Consider the following 21,814-nt stretch of genomic DNA (forward strand, 5'->3'; position numbering starts at 1 on the left):
GAGCCTGATCTAGTTTTAATAACACTCTTTAGCTGGTTTACATTCTTTATAATAAAGTGTTTTCATTTGAAACGTGCAAGTGTTATTAATGCCTATTCTAAAGTTAACATTCCATTCGATTTTCATAAATAAAATAAAAATATTTTTAATTACTAATTCTTAACTGATGCACTTCATTTTATTTATATTAATAATCGAAGACTCTATTGGTAGCCAACCGACTACGACTTACCAATCTAATATTAAGCAATTTAATTTCAAATATGACTAACTTTTAATTTATATTTTTTAATTTATAATATATTTCCCTTAATTTATAGTTATGTGTTTATTGAGCCAAATGTAATTTTGCAGTAAATAATTATGAAACAATATTTTTTATTGCCAAAAAAGTAAAAATATTACAATAAAATTTCGTAGAAGTTTTCTACGGAAAAAATTTGCTTGAGAATCCATAAAAAAAATTGCTGCAAAATTACTTACAAATTTTCATGAGAATTTAAATCTAGAGGAAACGTAAAACATTTTTGGAAACTATCTTGTGGATTATACTCTGCAAAAGAAAATTATATCATAAACATATCAGCAGAAAAATTCACAGCAAATTCATGCAGATTTTTTATTCAAGAACATTTTTAAAAAGTGAGGAATATTGTCATCCAAGCTTATATTTATTCCGTGTAGTCAACTAAACAAGTATACAAATAGTGCAGGAATTACGCTTATATGTTAAATTATTAAATTCTCTATAGTTTCACCAAATTTTGAATAAAACTGTAGTTTAATTTTTTCTAAAAATATAAATACATAAATCCTTTCTCATTTACATTCATTCTAAGAGCAACATTAGAATTAAGAAGCCATGCAATTGTGAAGTGTTTTAAGTTGCAGGACTAAGTGCACATTCTATTTCTTCCAGTGAGCGACCTTTTGTTTCCACAACATTACCAGCTATGTACATGACAGCAAGAAGACACACAGTTGAGAAACCCAAGTACACAGTACTGATGCCAAACATGTTTACCACACTCAGGAAATAGAGTCCAATGACAAAGTTGGATATCTGATAAGAATTCCAAAAAAATGAAAAAAAATCCACATTTCATCATTAGTAATATAATAAGAGAAAGAACAAAACTTAGATACACTACATTGTTGTTCTCTATTCAGTAAAATTTTACCTCAACAATATACATAACAAAAAATCCCATTGAAAGTCAATGCATATTATTGAGATAAAATTTTAATTATGATAAAAGAACAATACCAGTAGTATCATATGTAAATTTTAACGTAAGAGAAAATAAGATATGCACTGACAGTATAAAGTGTTTTTATATTGTCATCTAATTACAAATTATTATGTATGATAAGTTTATTACCTTTGATAATAATTACCTAAAATATCATACCAAATATGATTTGTATTTGATTGACAGTGTAAAAACTTTTACATGGACAATGCATATCCATTAAACTCCTATATTAATTACATAAAAAATAATTTGAATTATAATGAAATGTGTTTGTTGTTTGTGAGAACCCCTTGAACCACCACTACATTACTTGATTTAAAATTTACACAGCATCATAGAGGCAGTAATTAGAGTGAATTCACTTACCCAGTGCGTGCCTAATGACAAAGAAATTGCTTTTGCTCTGATTCTAGATGCAAATATCTCTGGGAGAAGAAGAGCAGGGACAGGACCAGCACCAAGAGAGAAGGACAAGACATAGCTGTTTAAAATTCATAGACCAAAGTCAAAAGAGATGTCGAAAACAAATAAAACAAGCTAGCCTCGCCCTTTCAGTGTATGGTATAACTTCTACTGACAAAATTAAATGACTTACAGGACAGTCCCAAGGACTGCAAGGGTGCCAGAGTATGGTGCAAGGGCCTTCCAAGTAAAAGACACAGAAAGAAGCAACATTGAAGCAGCCTGGAAAAGACAGAAAAATATAGGGGGTTAAGAAAATGAGTAGGTTATATTCAACAAGAAACAATGTTAAGCTGTTTAACCACTAAGGTCGGCCAAGTGGTGAGAGTTGAAGTAGTAAGCAAAGGCTCCTTAGTTTGAACCCTGATGCTATTACTGTGATAACTATGGATAAAAAAAAGGTCAAGCTGTTGAGATGAAAATTTGTTTTAATTATACCAAGAAAGAAAAATAGAAAGAGATGTCATGTAATGCAGAAGGGAAAAGTTTTGAATTAGATAGATTTATAGCTAGGAATAGCTATATAGCTATCAGCCAAATTATTCCTTCTCTAACGTGTAAGCATAAAATAATAATTAAACATCCCAATTCACAAGTCTTGAAAGTATCATTCTTGACAAAGAACTTGAACAACTTTTTTTTTTCCTTCATTCAAAAATCAACACTCAGAACAGGAAAAAAGAAATTATTCCGTGGTTAGACCACTCAAAATTGTCTTGTAATTTCCTATTTTTAAACATTATATAGTGGTATCTGCACAACCTTCCAATCCCAAGTAGTGACCAGAAAAGGGTATAACTATTAACTCTTTATGCAAATCTAACAAGTTTTTAATTTTGGATTTTCATCTCCCCTCAAAGGTATTAAACCAACAAAAATAAGTAAATATTACAAGCTTAACAAGAACTTATATTTACAATCAGTCATCGCACAGAGGAATAGAAATTACAAAAGTAATTACAAACCCTAAATCCTAAAGCTACAATTACAAAAGTAATGATGGCCAGCCCTTCATTGATGCACATTTGCATGAAAGCTACACACACAGAAAACAAGCAATTGAGACCAAAAGAATCCAAATCAAATGCTCAGACATTTTGCTTTAGGCCTTAGAAAAATGTGAGTTGAAAGTAGTTATTACCATCCCACTAAAGCTTGTGATAAGGAGGCTTTTCCTCCCTTGTTTGTCCATCAAGGACGAAGCAACAATTGTGCCTGAAAGAAAATCGAACATCAGTCAGAAATAATATCATGTTTGTGCAAATTGTGCGATATCAAAATTTTAGGATGAAAAATACTAACCAAAAACATTTGATGCACCAACCAGTGCACTTGCTGCAACATCAGAAGCAATTCCAGCACTGCGGAAAACAGAAGTTGAATAATAGACCACAGCATTTATTCCAGCCAACTGCTGCAATAAAAAAAGTGCTGCCCCTACACTAACAACTGCAACAAGGAATATTTTATAGAAATGCTACACCAATTCACTAAGCATTAATCCAGAACAAACTAAAAAATTGGCATCAGTTGCGAAACCAAACATTAATTGTGATGAAATTAAGATATATCTTCATAACTTACATCAAAGGGAAAAGGAAAAGAAAAGAAAAATGCATTAACAAGTTGAATTCCACAGTTCCATGAATATTAACAATGATTATGGTATTTATGTTGGATCCTACTGTACATAAACACTCACATAAGATAATTAATAATATAATTGCACCAAAACCAAACCATCAAATGCTACATGTTTGCACTTAGCACCGAATACTGATAGTAACAAACATACAGAATTAACTGATGAAGGCATAATAAATATCCGTTCTTTGCTATGGAAATTCTGCTTTAATACACTAGAAACCTTAACCTTTGTTAGTCAAACATGGAATTAGGGTAAAGTTTGGAATACCTTTCCTATATCGACTACTAAACAGATCAAACCATCCTGCTTCAGGTTCAGAAGAACCTTGACTTGCTGCTGCCAAGTCATGCATAACCAAAGCAACTCTTTCTTTTCCATAAAGTGTTTTAACAGCCTTTTCAGCTTCAGATGTTTTTCCTTGCTGTAAAATAATAAATGTAATTTTGTCAAAAAATATACAGGAAAATTATTGCAATTGTACTAAACCCTTAATTATATACTTCAAAAGAAACTAAACATCATACACACACACACACATATAGATATATGACTGTTCTGTTGTTTTAAGATAACACATGACTTCTCAACAAAAAAAATAAAAATAAAAATAACACATGGCTACCATAACTCTACAATTTAACTCAATTAAAAGCTTTAACGATGCCACCACTAGTGTCTCTAGAGATTTTAAACATTAGCTCTTTTCTTTAAATAAGCTAATCGTTTATTTGCAAAGTAGTCACCATAGGATATTACAATCCAATGTATAGGTTTCTGAAATTAATACATAACAGAAAGTTCTTCAAGTGTTTAAAAGTAGCAAGTCACACTCCTTGTTTAGGAAAATGTGGTTTCCTTGTCATATAAATGTATTGTTCCATGATGAAAGACAGTTAGTATTGCAGGACAACCTGAAAAAGCCACCTAGGACTTTCTGGAGAGATAGTCATTCCAAGCGCCAACAGAATAGATGGGACTATTGTAATTCCAAACATTGTCCGCCACCTGATAAAATTGAAATACAAATTACATGAAGGAGAAGAGGATGCAAGTTAACGAACATACATGCACAACCAATTATGTATTCACACCACAAATGCAAGGTTTTTACCACCTACAGTACAAGTACAGCAAATTAATAAGTAACTAACAAACAAGTCTTCCAGATCCTCCAAGTAAAAACCATGCGGATAGTACTGGAGATAATGGCCGTCTATCAAAATTCTATTGGAATACTAGTAACAGAAGGAATTACTTAGCAAAATTTTCTTCTAGGATAAAGCTTTCCTTTGCCACTTTACTTATTACTCATTCATGAAAGACATGTATCTCCACTTTTTTTCACATGGATTGCTAACAATTGAAGGAATTTTTTCACTTCTAAAATTTTCAAACCAAATATGGTCGTTTCCAATTTTCCATCACAAATATATATGCTTTCTGGAAGATATCCTCAAAAAGAAATAACAGCTGACAAGATGGTAAAATCTAACAACTCAATAGTCAATACCATATGGGATTTCCCACCAAAGGCAAACCAGCCAGTAGTGCTGCAAGAATCCCGATACATATAAAAAGTTGATTAACAGATCCAAGTGCACCACGAATTTCAGTTGGAGAAATCTGTCCATTAGAAGGAATCACCATGTGGTCCATATAACATACATAAACATGATCATGAAGGTTAAAATAATTTATAAAGGTATCACCTCAGATATGTAAAGTGGTACAATTGCAGATGCTACACCAATTCCTATACCAGCCAACAAGCGGCCAGCAATCATTGTCTCAACACTCTGAGCAGTAGCACTGTAAATGCATTATAATTTAACCCATCAGTTTAAAAAATAAAAGATAAAACCTTAAACTCTAGGTAGATTGACTGACCAGAGGAATCCTCCAATTGTTAGAGGGATTGAATCCAACTGAAAAGTCCTAGTTCTGCCAAATTTGTCAGCCAATGCTCCACCGGTAAATGAACCAACAGTAGCACCAGCAAGCAGTGCACTAACAATCCAACCTGTTCATGGATTACATCTCATGAAAAATATGAAAAACCAAGATGAATAATTCGTGTCAAATTAGAATTTTGAGATACAAACTTTTCACAAACAAAAATACTCTTCACAAACTGCTAAAGTAATAAATAAGTTCAATTAAATTTTTCATGCCATAAACCTTAAGTTTTTTACCTTCTAAATAAAGAAGTAAAATTAACAATTGCAAAATCATGTTTGAATATATGCTGAAGACATGCCTTGTACAAAATAAAAATTAAAGAGCTAAAGAATAAAAAAGAGTATTTGCATTAAAATAACATCTTCTGATAATCAATCAAACAATGTAATTTAGTATGCAACAACAATTAACAAAAGGAAAAAGATGTACTATCAGAAAAATGACAGAAAAATATGAGGAGGAAACAGAATACTGAAAATGAGATTGTATTGCTCTCCCATAACTGGTACGCACAGAAACAAGACTTATATAGACAGCCAAAGAAAAGTAAAATGACACCTAGCCTAACCAATTCTGATATGAGAATCAGTAAAACCACTAGTTTATGTACAGCTGTCCAAAATTGCAAAACGGAATGCATAGAGAATATTGTACAATGCATAGAGAATATTGTACAGCTAGCTTCCTTCTAGAATACGGGCATCTGTATCCCCTGATATGTACCTTGTAGAACAGTATTATGGGTGATTCCAAGATCCTTCGCAAGGTACTCAAGAGCACCATTTACCACCCTATACCAAAGAGGGTATTGTCAGAGTTTCCTACCTAAAAATAATAATCGAAGAAAATCAGTACAATAACAAGGAAGATTCAATATCAATATAGGACTCCGGTAAGTTTTTTTCCGCCAATAACTTAAGACAGCAAGAAGTGGCTTAAGTCATTCAATTTAAATTACAGTACACATAATATAATATGCCGCATTATAAGTCCATTTTGATATATGTACCAAATGAAGATGAAATCCATACCCAAGATGATAACCAAATAACATGGCTCCAAGGCAAGCAACACCAACATAGGGCAGAACAGTTCCAGAAGGTTTGCCTGGAATATTTGTGGGAACAAGATCCTCAACATCATCATCTGCAACGCAATTTTAGTAAGAAGCATCTGAGGGGCATAAGCACATTCATAACATTCACATTACTGATGCAATGTTAAGATCCATCAATGGATAAAATAAAAGAAAGCTGTAAAGGATAATACAATTAGAATGCAAGTTTCAACCCAACAATCCGCAATAAAGGTTTGCATTAAAGGTCAGCATAGCATAGATAACAACACTCAAATCAGCTAGCAAATTGCATCTACATTTTGTCCTACAATAAGCTCTAACTAAGGAGATTCCAAAACAAACTAACAATGTCTACCACAATTTGTATTTCAACATGTCGACAAGGGTTCAATTCTCTGACCGTGCATATGGATAAAAATGTCATTTTAGTGATTTTCACACTTCGAAAGGAAATAATTTCTGACCATTGGTCGAGGAATATCCTTACTACAAACCAAAAAAGTAGGAAATTCCAAAACATTTAGATGAAATTTGGTGTTGGTATATTAAAACAATTATCAAATAAGCCAGGCAGGCATCCAGCAAACAAGAAATCAAGCACAAATGAAAAACATGTGTTTGGTAAGCATTAAAAATAGATCCTACTGAGAATCGGAAACAAAGAAACAAACTAAACAGAAGAGAAAGAAACCAGGAGGTTGAAGCCTGAGTGATCTAGGCTTAACCGAGGAACCAAAAATGCCACCGAAAGCCCTTCCTCTAATAGTCAACTCAGTTTCCATATTGAAGGAAGCAGGCCTCAAACCGCACCAGCTACTCATGCTCTTGCACACTCACTTTTCGATTCACATCTATCTCACTCAAAATTCCAATACCCCAAAAGTCAAGAACACCTGTAACTGGGAAGGGAACCGAATCTAGGACACTCGCCTGTGTCAGAAAATCATGTAACGGAAATTATATTTCTGAAAATATATTTATGTTCATGCATCATAAGTATCTTGAAATATTGAAAATTTCACTCAGAAATATATAATGGTAACATAAAAATATTTTTATCAAAAAAAATATTTCTAAGAAAATCAATTTTATTTTCAAGAGTATGTCATTATAATCACTAATGAGAGGGGAAAAAAAACTTTGTTTTTTGAGATATTTTTATCCTATAATTACATGTGTTAGTAAATAATTTTAAAGCGATATTTTTATTTTTTAAATAAAAATTAAGAAGAGATGAATTAAAAAAAAATCTGGTCTGAAACAGTAAAAATCCCCCAAATTATATTACTTACACGTGGGGTGCGTTACTTTTCTATGCTACGTTTCTAGATCGGGTGAAAGACTTTACTTTTTTTCATTTGACTTTTTTTTTTAATTTAAGAGAAACATTAAATATATTTTTAGTTTTTCTAAATATAAAAATATTTAATTTAATATTTATAAAAAACTTTATACTCTCAATCAATTAAAAATTATTGTTTATATGATTTTAAAAAGAATTTATCTCCTTATTTTTAGTGGATTTTCTTCTTCCAATTATATTTTTCAATATTCAATAATTAAATTTGAGAATTAATTTAAAGAATCGAATTCAGTATTGCTAACATTGGATAAATATGATATAGTTTGGATCTTTCTTTTAATATAAATATGTTAATGATTATGCAAAATGACTTTTTTTATCTTTTATTAATTATTATCATATAATTTATGCATTTTTTTAAAAGGTTAAAATTATCAATATAATGTATGCATTAAAATAAAATAAAACTCGTCTTTGTATAGATAATCACTATCACCCTATCAGTATATAAATAAATAAATAAATAAATATATATATATATATATATATACAAGGCCCGTCACTTTCAAAAAAAAGTATATATAGAAGGCCCATTAATACTAGTCCTATTTCAAGACTGAAGAGAGACCGGTCTCTTGGTTGGGCCAACTAAACATGGCCTTCTTAGCTCAAATGAGCATCTTCCTACTTAATGAATAATAGACAAAATTTTCAAGGCATAGAGATAAATACTAAAGAATAAATTCTTTCCAACAAAGTTTATTTTATATACATAATCTCAATTGGATTCAAAACCTCAAATATCTAAAAGTTCAATAACACATTAGTTAAACCAATGAATTGATCTCCATTAATTTATAAATTTTTTTCTATAATAATATAATTAATTTCCTCATTGCAAAAATGATTCTATATCCTTAACATAAGAAATTAACAAAATTATCAATATATTTTATGCACAAACAACAATTTATCCCCTCTAAATTCACACGTGCATCACGTGATCCCATGGTCTAGTTATTAGTAAGAAAACAAATAATGTCACTACAAATTAATAACTCATAAAAATATTGTTCACCATTGACAAACCTTGATAAAATATTTTGAGGGGACCAAAATATTTAAATACATATAATTTAAATACATATAATTTTGGCCATTTGGACCAGCTAAAAAAAAAAAAAAACTCGATCTAGATTACTGGTGTTAACTTTTCGTGAGTACTAATTTAAGAAAATTAAAAACAAGTGAGCCCTTATAATGAGTTCGATCACTAACTAGCTAGGTAGGTAGGAACTAGAGAAGATAGATTGTATAATATAATATGAATCATTAAGATAGATGGAAAGGAATAGGAAAGTTTTTGTTCTCTTCCTGGTTCCTATTCTTTTCACTTGAATTTCATGCATGAAATGATGTATAACAAACATCATTTGCCCATGTGCTTTTGAACAATACTTTCTCCACCTAACCTTCTTTCACATGGAAATTTCGTTAAGGACAATCAATATATAGGTTCTGACCCTTCTTTCTTTTATTTATATTTTTATAAAAAGATTATGATTTTGTACTTTACTAATCAGTTAAAGCCTTTTCTCTTTTATCTATCTTTTTATTGTTTTAGATTCGATTCAAAGCACGCAGAAATTGTTTTGGGACAAAAAGATAGTTTTGCGAGGACAATATTTACATGTATAGTCCATTTATGATGCAAAATATAGTAATAGTTGGACGACAAACTTAATTACTTAAACATATATAGATTGTGAAGAGAGAGACATGTTATATAATGATTCATGAAGGGACTGCATTTAGGTTTAGGTTGTTGAACAAAACATATATAAGGTCCCAGCAAAATATCCTAAACATTGTCAGTGGCCTCTGTGCTAGCTAATTTTGTTGTCATTATGGACAATATGAAAGTGGGACAAGCTGAGTTGAGTCCGACAAAAAATGTTTCTACAACAAATGAGAAATACTATTATGCACGATCTTTTCCCACCACTTGAACATAGATTAAAATTGATATAAAGTATTAAAAATTACGACATTTAATACAAATACAAAAATTTAATAAATGGGTTATTTTCTAATATTTTATTAGTCTTTAATTGTGTTGATGAGAGGATGAGGATTTAATTTCCAACTAAAAATAATTATTGAGAGAAACAAAACTTTAATAATTTCTATGTCTTGAAAAAATTTAATTAATTAATTTTTTAAAAAATAATTAAACTTCGCCTCTGATTTCTACATCTCATTGAAAGAACTTGGGGTTAAATATGTATTTTATCCTCCAAAAATTAATTCTATTTGATTTTAGTTCCTAAAAAAAATTATTGATTTTAATTCTTCAAATTTATATAATATTTTTTTAATTATTTTTTAAATACCGTTAATTTTTGTTGTTAAAATATGTTATATCAATATCTAAATTACTTTTAGTTTTATTGGCATGGAATTTTTTTGATTTAAAATATTAATTATTTTAGGATAAAGTTAAAATTTAGAATAAAAATTAATTTTACACTTAAATTTTTTTGCTATTCACTCACCTAAACATGATGGTTAGAAGTGCTTTATTTTGTTTATTTTATTTCTCTTTGTTATCATATCAGTAGAGAAAGTCAAGAATCTCTCTTTTTTAAAGGGAACACCTTGAAGTTTGAAGAAGAAAAAGAATAAATGTTGTTTAAAATAGTTAATGTGTTGAAGGTTTCAAGAGTTTAGAAGATTGTCAACAAAGACGTAAAACTGAATGTTTATGAACATAGTAATAATGACAGTAGAGAAAATAAATCTTGCTTTGAGTTTGTAAATTTTTTTATTAGAATTTGGTGGGAGTTTATTCAAGTAAAAATAAAAATGAAAACTAAACCCTAAACTTTCATACATGTATCTGTGAGTAAATAGTGAAAAAAATTTAGTGGTTTATTTTAATACTTAACTTAACCATAAAATAATTAATATGTTAACTTAAAAAGAATTCATGTTAATAAAATTTATGATAATTTGGATATTGAGATGATCTATTTTAATAGTAAAAATTAACATTGTTTAAAAATAATTATTATATAAATTTAGAGGATTAAAATCAATAAATTTTTTTAAAGACTAAAAATAAATAAAATCAATTTTTTGGAATATTTGAGCTAAGAAGTTAATTTAGTTAATTGAAGAATAGTATACGCTTAAACAAATCAGCCACTAGGACTAAGATTAACTAAAACACTAGCAGAATTTCTCTTATTACATGCGGCTTTTCTTGCGAATTTTTCATAAAAATTTACAGGAAACGTTGTTCCTGCAAATTTTTTTGCGAAATTTTATTTGTAGGTAATACCTTCGTGAATAATATATTTTTGCGAATTTTAAAATTCGCAGAAAATTTTCCTGCGCAATTTCTTGCGAAAAAAATTCACAGAAAAGTTTCCTGCAAAAAAAAATTTGCAGGAAATTTTCCTGCAAAAAAAAGTTCGCAAGAAACTTTCCTACGAATTTTTTCGCAAGAAATTCTGCAGAAATATTTTTTATGAAATTTTTTTTAAAAAAATTACTATAAATTCTATATTTTAAGAATTTATAATCTTTTATTTTCATGCCTCATACATAATCTTTTAAATTCTAAGATTGTAGATTATAAGCCTAACACTCAACCATACAATTCAACTTGTAAGGTAAGCGTTACTCCAACTTATATACTCTTTAATTGTTTTATTTTCAATCGATGTGGGACTTGAAGATTTTTTAAAATATTAAACTTATGAATTTAAATATATTTTTTTATTTTTCCTGCGAATTAAAATTTGCAGGAAAATCCGCAGGAAAAGTTACCTGCAAAATTTTTCTACCATTTAGTAAACATTACTTGCGAATTTACTTTTGTAAGAAAATTTGCAATAAACAAAATAAAATTCTTACAATATTTTCTGCAAATTTTTACCATGGAAATTTTTTTTACATGATTATTAAAATTGTAGCAAAATTTGTAAGAAATATCTGTAAATTATTTTTTGCAGGAAAATTGACAAAAAAATTCTACGAATATTTTTTTGCAAGAAAATTTACAAAAAATTTCTGCAAATATTTTTTTGCAGGAAAATTCGCAAAAACTTCCTACGAATATTTTTTTGCAAGAAAATTTGCAAAAAAAAATAATATTTTTCTAGTAGTGAAAGGTTGAATTTATAATTATTTGTGCGATTCAAATATTAATTATTTTCGTGTGGTGTACTTGTGATCACGTGCATGACAGTGTTGTCAACCATGTACTTCATTAAACATGTCTAGTGCTTATATCATCTTAATACATTGAACCCAACTGATGGAAGTTAGTAAGATTCTTAGAGATTTTGTCCCTATAATTAATGGCTAACTCAACGTCAATCACGCAAACATGCTTCACATACATAGCAATATAGCATTCATGATTCCAATAATCTCATTACTTTATCTTTCAATGTTTGACTTCCTCAACTAACTACGGAGTGATTTGTTCTATGTTTCTCATCTTGCAAGATTGCTTGTTTCCTTTTTGTATAATACTTGTTGAATATGACAAATAACTATTATAAGAATTAAAATAACGTATCTAGCGTTAGCTTAGCAGCCATGAAGTAGATACCCTTTTGTTTTATGTGCCCAAACCTACCTCACTCAATCATTAAACTTTTAATTTAATTATCTAATACGATTTCCGTGGCTTACAACCGAATAATATTTTAAGTTTGGGACGTAAACTAACTTTTAGTTGAGTTATTAAGTGGAAGACATTTTTTCTTTGTTCTATATTTTTGTCATTCACTTAAGTCAAACCTAACTTATTTAAGCCAAACGATACTTCTAACTCTTGAATTAACTAATGTTATTAACGTGGGTGTAGGAACTAGAGCCTATACATATGAAAACAATATGATGTATCATAATATATAAAAAAAATTAAATCTGACACTTACTTGCGTAATATAAGTATATACTATCACACATTGTTTGGTCTATGATAAGAAATATGCTGCTCTGGTTTCGTGTCATACGTTGAAAAATTTTCACAACAAACACAACCTCTCGTCCTCTTTTTCTTTTGACAAATGATTATGCTTTCCTGTTTCCGAACATGCACTTCAACTCTTTTATAAAAGCCTCTCATATAGTTTGTAGTTCACACATGTATACACATTATATTTTGGTGCATATCTTTAGCACTCAGTTTAATTTCTGTCGACATCATGGCTGAAATTGAATACCATGCAAGATCCAGTTCTAGCACTCCACCGCCTCTAAAGCTGTTCGGCATCAACATTAACAAGTCCCCAAAAGAGGACACTGATGAATCATCACGTTCAAATAGAAAATATGAGTGCCAGTACTGCTGCAGAGAATTCGCAAACTCACAAGCCCTAGGAGGTCACCAAAACGCGCACAAGAAAGAGAGACAACTCTTGAAACGTGCTCAAATGCAAGCTGCTAGTGGCTTTGTTGCTTCACACATCCAAAACGCGATCATGTCATCAGGCTTCTCATCACCATATCACCAACCTTTGTCATGGTTATGCACGACACATGCTGGTGTTGGTTCTGGTGTTGATCCTAATATTTCAGGAGCCTTTGTGGCTCCTGAAAGACATGTTGTCTATGCTGCGGCTGCTACTGTTTTCACTGATGGCCGCGGCCACGGTCACCCTCTACCAGGGTTTGGTGACTTCAAGAGTGGTGGCGGTGAACGAGGGTTAGGCTTGGATTTGCATCTTAGCCTATGAGTTATCGTGAGTTAGATTTTTCAATTCAGCACTATGTCATTCATGTGTAGCTACTTTTGTATTCCGACTTGTATGCCAATGTAAATTTTGTTTAAATACTGCATTGATTACAACTACTGAAATAGCATATGAATCAGAGATAATTCTTATATTGTAAGTCGATTTTGAATTAAATTAAGCCTAGATCTAAATTATAAGAAGTTATCAGAGTTAATTTGTTGGTCGACACTGACAATCGGATTATCAACAAATGTAATATTATAAATTTGACAGTTGAGATGTACAAATTCTTGAGGTGAAAGAAATGTTGGAGATCCATGTCTGCTAACAATTACATCCATATTCAAATTTTAGGGATAAAAGATTTTTAATTAATAATTTTTCATACGGATCTAATAAGAATTTTCTTTCTAATGAACTTTTAAATTTAATCCGTTTCAAATAAATATCACGGGTTATTGACATTGAGAATAATAATTACGAGTTCCAACTTTGCTAATATCAGAAGGAGAGGGGTGGTTAAAAACTTATCATATAATATTTTAGTCTTAATCCAAGACCACAAAATCTAATCGTAATTAAATCTGTAATTTCTATCGCATATTTAGTTCCCGAGTTAGAAAGTAAATGGTTTATTGTCTGCCACTAGATGATGGCATACCATAATTAGAGCCGATAAAGTGAATTATAGTCCGTGGATAAATTTAGTCTATCATGAAAACAAGTAGAACTGGACAAAAAAAAATCAAGAATTTTATAATTGATCGAAAAAAATGAACTCAATTTATTTGAGCTGAATCCGTGATAAGTTGGGTTGTCACCTAACAAATCTAATTATATCTCTCATTAATTCAACTTACTAATAACTTATTTAATTATTTATTATTGTTATATATGTATTATTTTAATAAAGTATTATTTAGATAAAAATAAAATTAATATTAAACATATGAAATTAGTCTAAATTTATCTACTCAAGCCTCCAATAAAATTTAATATTGATGGACAACTATTCCAATGACAAGAATTTTTTTATTTTTTTGTTTTGATTATTTAAAATTATATTTTTTTAATTAAATTTAATGTTGTATGCATGATGCTTAATTTGATAATATTTTATTTTAGATTAGAGGATATTTTAGATTAAATTTTATTTAAAATTAGTGTTTTTTTATAAAAATAAATAAATTAGATGGGTTGATGGACCTACCCATTTAGCTCACCAACCCATGATAAGTCAAGCCAGATTGAAAAAATATTAAACATTAACGCAAGTGGGCCAAGATTGGGACAATTACTTATAAAGTGGGTTGAGGTGAGATAGACAAAATGGATCGAACTTGAAAACTCTAATCATAGTACTTGCACACTTTTCTAGTTGAATTACAATCTATCATTCAATATTATTTAGTCAAGAAACAAAATTTGAATGATTAAATGTAATAGAGGTCTACCATTTAATATTATTGAGTGTTATTCCTAACATGTTATTATTTTTTTTTTTATTGAATTACATGAAAACAATTGAGAACCTAAGACTTTGTATATAATACTTTAACCTTTATCATTAAGTTCACTTTAATAATTTTTTTACTTATTTTACACAATTTGATATTATTGTCATAATAAAATAAAGGTTAAATTACATTTTTAGTCCTTCTATTTTTTGTTAATTCACAATTTTTGTCCCTATATTTTAAAATATAAATATTTGGTCCCTCTAATTTTAAAAATATAAAGTTTTGGTCCTCCCATTAAATTAACATCTACTAATCATTAAGTTTTAACATTTTTAATGGACTTTTATTTATAATAATCATGTAAGAATTAATTTTCAATATTTTTAAAATAAATTAGCAATAAATAAAATAATATTGTGTTACAATATAAATTATTTATCATAAATTTAAAATATAATTTATAAATTTAAAATTATTTAATTATAGAGATGATAAGTAAACTTGTACTCGTGGATATTGCTTAAACCCATCTTAACTTTGATAAGGAATATTCAATTTGACCAGACACGTGTATGGATAGTACTCAATTTATATTTATTAAATCAGGTACGAGGATTGAGATAAATATATACTCACTTGTCTTGTGCCCACTTTAAATTTATAGAAACTTAATTTTTTAAAAAAAATATTTGATATTTATATAATTCTAACTTTATTTTAACTTTATGTCAAATGAAACTTAATTAATATAATTTTGTAATTACTATTTTATGTTGAATTTTTTTTTTATTTTTTAAAAAATATTAAGTTAATTTCTAGGTAGGTGTCGATATATCTAAAACTTGACGAATACAAGAATGAAAACACAAATTTCATTCATGTCATATATGAGGACATGGTCGAGGTTAAGATATGTCAATGGGGATGGGATATACTGAAACTCGTACTCACCTGCCCTATTGTCATCCTTGTCTTTTTATATAAATTTTAAATATGATTTATATGTTCAAACTAATATTTATTTGTATATATAATTTATTATAAATTTTAATATAATATGATAGATATTTAACTTATGCATTATATATGTTAAAATACTAGTTAAAAGAATTGTTAAAAATATTCCTGAGAAGTAATCCATAAAAACGTTGTCACATAAGATAATTATTTATATTTAATATATAAAAATTAATTATTAATAAATATAATAAATGTTTTAATAAAAAAATACATAAAAAATAATGTTATACAATTGGTTATATTTAAGTATCATTTTTCTATATGCAAACTTACTCTAAAGATGATCCAGGTGATCCTAATTTCATTAAAAATTCTCAATAAAAGTTAGTGATCGGTTATATAATCTTATATGAGATCTTGTCTTATTCTAATCTAATTTTTTTTAACAAAATAACTTATAAGTATGATTTTTCTTATTCTTATTTTTATAATTTTAAAAATAAAAGTGCATACAAGAAATCATCTCCAAATTTTGACAAGTATAAAAAAGGATTTATAAAATGATGGAGTTTATTTAATTTAACATTTTTAGAACACATAAATCAATACAACTATGCGAAAAATATATTTTTCTTATAACTAAAATCAACAAATTTTTATAAACTATCTGATTTCACTACTTGCCATTTTTCTCCTCCTTTCAGCATCTATGACAGGGTTAACCTGAAAATAAATTGATCCAACGGTTGAAATTTGGTGTGGGTTATTCATAACATTCTATTTCCTTCACCCAAAAATCTTTGAAGCCTCATCACCTCTTTGTTATTTATCCATTGGGTGCAGCGGAATCTCATCTTCTATGTATTTTGTTTGCTCAGTTCAAATAAAAGCTTCCAGATAAAAAAAAAAAAAACCTTTTTTTCTACCACTCTCACCTAAACCCATTCAATCAAACTAAACCCAAATTGCTTCAGTCACCCTCGGTAGTAGTTGCTGCCTTCTCGGTGGGTCTGTGAAGGCGTAAAAGAGTTCAAGTTTGCGTTTTTCGAAAAATCGGTAATTTAGGTGTTTATTGTTCTTTGAAATTTCAACTTGTTTGATTTGTTCTTTGAATACTGGTTGTGGGTACTGAAAGCTTAATGTTTAAACTTTAAAGCATGCTATTTGCTTCTTGAAATTCTAAAACTAATGGTTATTACTATCCTCTGTTTGAATTGTTATCAATTAGAAGGGGGAAATCACGCTGAAAATTTTGTTGGGTTGCCCTTTACGTGTTTGTGAATATTTACGTTGTGTAATGCAGAGGTTCTAAGAGCATGTTTGGGTAACCTTCTCTAACAGTATTTCTTTGGAAGAAAATAATAAGAAAAAATGAAATATTTATGTATAAGTTACATTTAGCTTATAGAGAAGTTAGCGTAATTTTTCTTTCTTATTTTCTTCGCCTAAAAATATTTATGGAAAAGTTTATCCGAATTAGTCTTAAGTGATTTTACTAAAATTTGGGTTTGCTGAAATCTCCTAGTTATTATTGCCAAATATATGATGAAATGTTTTTATACTGATTGCATATCCTTTTCTTTTATTGACAGAACAATGTTGCATGTTGCATCTGCCCCAGGCTTTTGCTTAACATATCCCGGGAACCTTCATTATCCTCGTCATTTAAAAAATCCTTCAGCGAAAACAAGTTTTTCTGTTTGTTGTTCAGTATCACAGACAAACAATAGAGCTAAAATGGAATATACTCCTTGGCTCATTGTTGGCTTGGGTAATCCTGGAAACAAATACCACGGCACAAGGCACAATGTAATTATTCAGTTATTTGTGAAAGTGCTTGAATACACCTCTATTTGTAGTGAATCTTATGGTTTTCTCTATATTAGGTTGGATTTGAAATAATTGATAGCATTTCTCGAGCAGAAGGGGTGCAGATGAACACAATACAGTCAAAGGCCTTAATTGGAATAGGTGCATCATCCTCTAGACACTATTTTTTTTTATTACTTTTCCCCTCCTATTTACATATTTCATGCTAATTCTACATTAACTTATAATTTCTCCTGTGGTATGTATAGGTTCTATCGGAGAAGTACCAATTTTGCTGGCAAAGCCCCAAACATACATGAATTTTTGTGGGGAATCGGTTAGTTTTTACCATACACAATGGATAGATTTTGTATAAGACACACACGTACTTTAGTTTTCATCATACATAATAGCTGGAAAAATACTTATTGAAATTGATTACGGATCAACTATCTGATTCAATTCTTATTTGGACATGTTATGAATATTTATTTCATCAAAAAAATTATGATCGATGTTCTATCACCTTTTGTTTTACTTTTCTGTTACTGATTTTATCTTATATTTAATATTTTTTAAGGTTGGGCCACTTGCTGCATATTATCAAGTACCCTTGCGTCATATTCTACTAGTATGTATTTCTTACCTTCTGTTTTAATGACAATTTACATGTTTGTGGAAATTTTCTTTTAGCCATAAGTTTCTGGGAATTTTTACTTAGGTCTATGATGAAACAAGCCTACCAAATGGTGTTTTAAGGCTTCAACCTAAAGGTGGACATGGTCATCACAATGGGTAATGCTTGTTGTATTCATTAAGATTTTTTATGTATCACTATCAGAACAAAACATGATTTCAAAAGTTGGAATTATTAATTTAGGGAATCCACTTTACTAAAAGTGAGACAGTAAACAGACTTTCTACAAACTTGTTGGCATAAGACAGAAATTAAAATATCAAAAGTTAAGGTTATGGTTTTAGAATGCATAAATGGTGGCATACAAACTGAATAGAAAACCTACTGAAATTTCTTACCTCTTAATGATGAGATGGTTTATCGGCATAGCTTTATCACAAGCTGCTTCAACTCCAAAGTAGAAAACTCTTCTGCTTGAATTTTAACTTGATTGACTCTTATTATGGTCTAACCTGGATTCTCCATATTTTTTGAACCAAGATAATGATTTGAATCCTATCATTGGTAACTTATTCCTTATTGTAGCTCTTTCTTTTAATTTTTTTAAAAACTTTTACCTCAATACAGTTTAATGTTGAAGATTTGTTATAAATTATCTCAACTCAGATGATTTTATGGATAAGACACCAAGACTCATCGTAATATTGCAAACCTTTTTTTTATATAACTTATTTGGATACTGCTACATTTCTCTGTACTGGAAAATCATAAATTCTATAACTGGTGTTACATTGTTACAGATTGAAAAATGTGATGGGCCACTTGGACGGTTGCAGTGCCTTTCCTCGACTTGCTGTCGGTTAGTTCATTGCCTTCCATCACTTTATTAATTGTTATGGTCTCCTCAGTTGTTCCAGAAGTACTATATTTCAAATTTATGGTCGTAGGAATTGGAAACCCTCCTGGATCTATGGATTTAAGAGCTTTTCTTCTACAAAAATTCAGCTCAGTGGAACGAAAGCAGGTTACATCTACTCTTTTACCGAGCATGATTTGGTTTTAGTTCGTTTGTAATAGCATACCACTTTAATGTTCATACTAATTGCAATTTAAAGTCTTGTGTTATGACTTATGATAGGCCATAGATTATATTAGGAGTGTAAAAGCAATTTAGTATTTATGTAGGCATAATTTTATGTTTATGTGCATATTTGTTTTATTATAATTTCCTTTCTTAAATGACAGATTGATGCTTCATTGGAGCAAGGAGTTACGGCTGTTAGGACCCTAGTGCTCAATGGTTTTGACAACCATGTCAATAGATTCAATTTAGGGCAAAAATACAAGTACCATAAAGTTTAATTTCCACTCCAATTTGGCATAGATGAAATCCACGGTTAAATTGTTGTTTATGTTAGCAATTATATCTCACAAACTTGTCATGAGTCATGACCGATGCATTTTTAAAGCACGCCAATGGTCATATTCGGGTTCTGGCTAATAGTTGCTTCATGGTGCGAGAAATATAAGTTAATTGCTTTGACAAGTCCGCGAAAATGGTAGTTAGTGTGGAAGCAATCTTTGCTCTTGTGCTCCTCTGATAATAAGAGATGAACAAGTGAGCTCAAAACAAGCATCACAATACTTGTAAATTTGTTAGCCACACCATTATGGTACAAGTGTTGTTGATTTGGAACTTGTGACTATTGAAAATAGTTGACATTAGATGAAATAGAAGTCATTATTATTCACATAAACTATCATTAGTAACTATTATTCTTTATTTTGTCTAAATTATTTTTGGCTGTAGGATTTGAAGATGTTGGATCAGTTATTTGGAAAATAAAATACTCAAATAATAGTCTTTGATATAAGGTTCTTTTGTTAAAAAATAAATAATAAATTTAACAAAATGGGATCTTGCCCTGTTGGCTTCTTAGTGTGATGTTATCTAATAACTGTTATTCATCATCTCATAAGTTGAGTAATAAATTTTGATGAACAGTGGTGTGTCGATAAAAATGTATTAAGGAATATAACTTCAACAATAAAACTATCTAAAGCAGATGGGGATGCATTAATTTTTGCTGACAATTTTTTTTCCGGCTGCGGCTGTTATGGGTAGTTTTGATCCACTAACTAATATGGATAGCTGCTATTACTCAAACACTAAATTATTGGTAGTCTCTATTTTTTTTAAAAAAAAACTATACTTTTATTCTTTACATATATTAAAATATTCATTTTATCATTTATCTTTTTAAATTTGAATTAATTTGATCATTTAAAAAAAAATGAACATTTTTAATTTTATAACATGATTTTGAATTTTTTTATTGATCCAAGACTTAAAACTTGTAACATTAGATTTACTTATATAAAAATTATGAAATATAATTGATATTTAATTTTAAAAAATTATAAATACAGTAAAAATTGAGAGAAAATTAAATTTCATGAATAAGTAGAAAATATTATGAAACTAAATTTTTAAAAAAAAATTATTTTTACTATATTTATAACACATTTGATTTGAACTTCAATTGCATTCACTAGTTTCATATAAGTGAATTTTATGAGACAAGTCTTAAGTTTTCAATAAATTCAAAAGGACCAAATTGATCTAAATTTAAAAAATAAATGACCAAAATTGTAACGTAGTTGAAAAAAAAAAAGATTCAGTAGCCAGAACGAGCCGTTCCCAAATTGGAACGGGCCGTTCCAAACTACTGATTTGGCCTTACAAAAATGTAGGAGAACGGGCCATTCCGGAAAGGAGAACGGGCCGTTTCGGAGGGAGAACGGGCCGTTCCAGAGGGAGCACGGGCCGTTCTGGATGAGTCCCGGAACGGGCCGTTCTGGGGAAATCCGAAAGTCTATAAATAGGAGTTGGGGGCCTTCAGGAAAATGAGAGTTTTTAGAGAGAAGTTTTAGAGAGAAGGTCTCTGGGTCAGTGAGCTCCTTTCTCTCCCAAATTTCTCTGTTTGACTCCTTTTCTCCTCTAGATCACTAACTCCTTCTGACTTTTCTTGAAATTCAGATTAGAAAGCTTTCTTTGGGAGGATTGAAGTTCTGGGTTGAGCTTTGGAAGGGAATTCTATTTCGTCACAATTGTTGGCTTTTTGAGCCGATCTTCAGGTAAGGGAAGCTAGAATGTGTGTTATTTAAGTTGCATGTGAGATTAGAAATTCAATTGATGCATCAGATGGGTGCATGTAGATTTGGAAGTGTGTTTTTGTGTTTGCATGTGACTAGATTTGTTGGTTTGGATGAGAGTTTCGGAACTCTCTGACTGGGATTAGGCTAGGCGCAGGTTGAGCGCCCCAGGCGTGGAAGAGCTTAGGGCTCTCGGATTGAATGTTGGGTCAGGCGTGATTTGGTTGCGTTAGGCGTGGAGACCCGTAGGAGTCTCTGTCTCAAGGATACCAAGCGTGAGTTGAACGCGCTGGGCGTGGATGAGTTTTAGGACTCTCAGGTTGGGATTAG

General features: G+C 29.9%; 3 protein-coding genes across 4 annotated transcripts; 2 read left to right on the plus strand and 1 right to left on the minus strand.

Annotated features, from left to right (window-relative positions):
• Nucleotides 1–708: 708 nt before the first annotated feature.
• Nucleotides 709–7,405, minus strand: PGLCT (plastidic GLC translocator). Its single transcript, XM_020368026.3, has 13 exons — nucleotides 7,095–7,405; nucleotides 6,357–6,471; nucleotides 6,049–6,116; nucleotides 5,254–5,386; nucleotides 5,076–5,175; nucleotides 4,877–4,989; nucleotides 4,278–4,371; nucleotides 3,634–3,787; nucleotides 3,021–3,167; nucleotides 2,860–2,933; nucleotides 1,852–1,940; nucleotides 1,623–1,737; nucleotides 709–1,063 (listed from the first exon to the last, which is right to left on the minus strand). The coding sequence occupies exons 1-13, from the start codon at nucleotides 7,222–7,224 to the stop codon at nucleotides 881–883; spliced, it is 1,515 nt and encodes a 504-aa protein (XP_020223615.1). The 5' UTR covers nucleotides 7,225–7,405; the 3' UTR covers nucleotides 709–880.
• Nucleotides 7,406–12,675: 5,270 nt separating this feature from the next.
• ZFP6 (zinc finger protein 6) lies at nucleotides 12,676–13,653 on the plus strand. Its single transcript, XM_020367485.3, has one exon. It carries the CDS (start codon nucleotides 12,932–12,934, stop codon nucleotides 13,460–13,462), a length of 531 nt encoding a protein of 176 aa, XP_020223074.1. The 5' UTR covers nucleotides 12,676–12,931; the 3' UTR covers nucleotides 13,463–13,653.
• Nucleotides 13,654–16,671: 3,018 nt separating this feature from the next.
• Nucleotides 16,672–20,085, plus strand: LOC109805998 (Peptidyl-tRNA hydrolase family protein). 2 transcript variants are annotated; one of them, XM_020368320.3, is made up of 9 exons: nucleotides 16,672–16,947; nucleotides 17,475–17,691; nucleotides 17,769–17,853; nucleotides 17,961–18,028; nucleotides 18,272–18,322; nucleotides 18,413–18,486; nucleotides 19,129–19,187; nucleotides 19,276–19,352; nucleotides 19,574–20,085. In XM_020368320.3, exons 2-9 carry the CDS (start codon nucleotides 17,479–17,481, stop codon nucleotides 19,688–19,690), a joined length of 744 nt encoding a protein of 247 aa, XP_020223909.1. In that variant the 5' UTR covers nucleotides 16,672–16,947; nucleotides 17,475–17,478; the 3' UTR covers nucleotides 19,691–20,085. The 2 variants fall into 2 exon arrangements, with proteins under 2 accessions (XP_020223909.1, XP_020223908.1); XM_020368319.3 differs by having other exon boundaries at nucleotides 16,675–16,938.
• Nucleotides 20,086–21,814: the final 1,729 nt, after the last annotated feature.

This window comes from Cajanus cajan, chromosome 4 (assembly GCF_000230855.2).
Source record: "Cajanus cajan strain Asha chromosome 4, NIPB_CcT2T_4, whole genome shotgun sequence".
Lineage (NCBI taxonomy): Eukaryota > Viridiplantae > Streptophyta > Magnoliopsida > Fabales > Fabaceae > Cajanus > Cajanus cajan.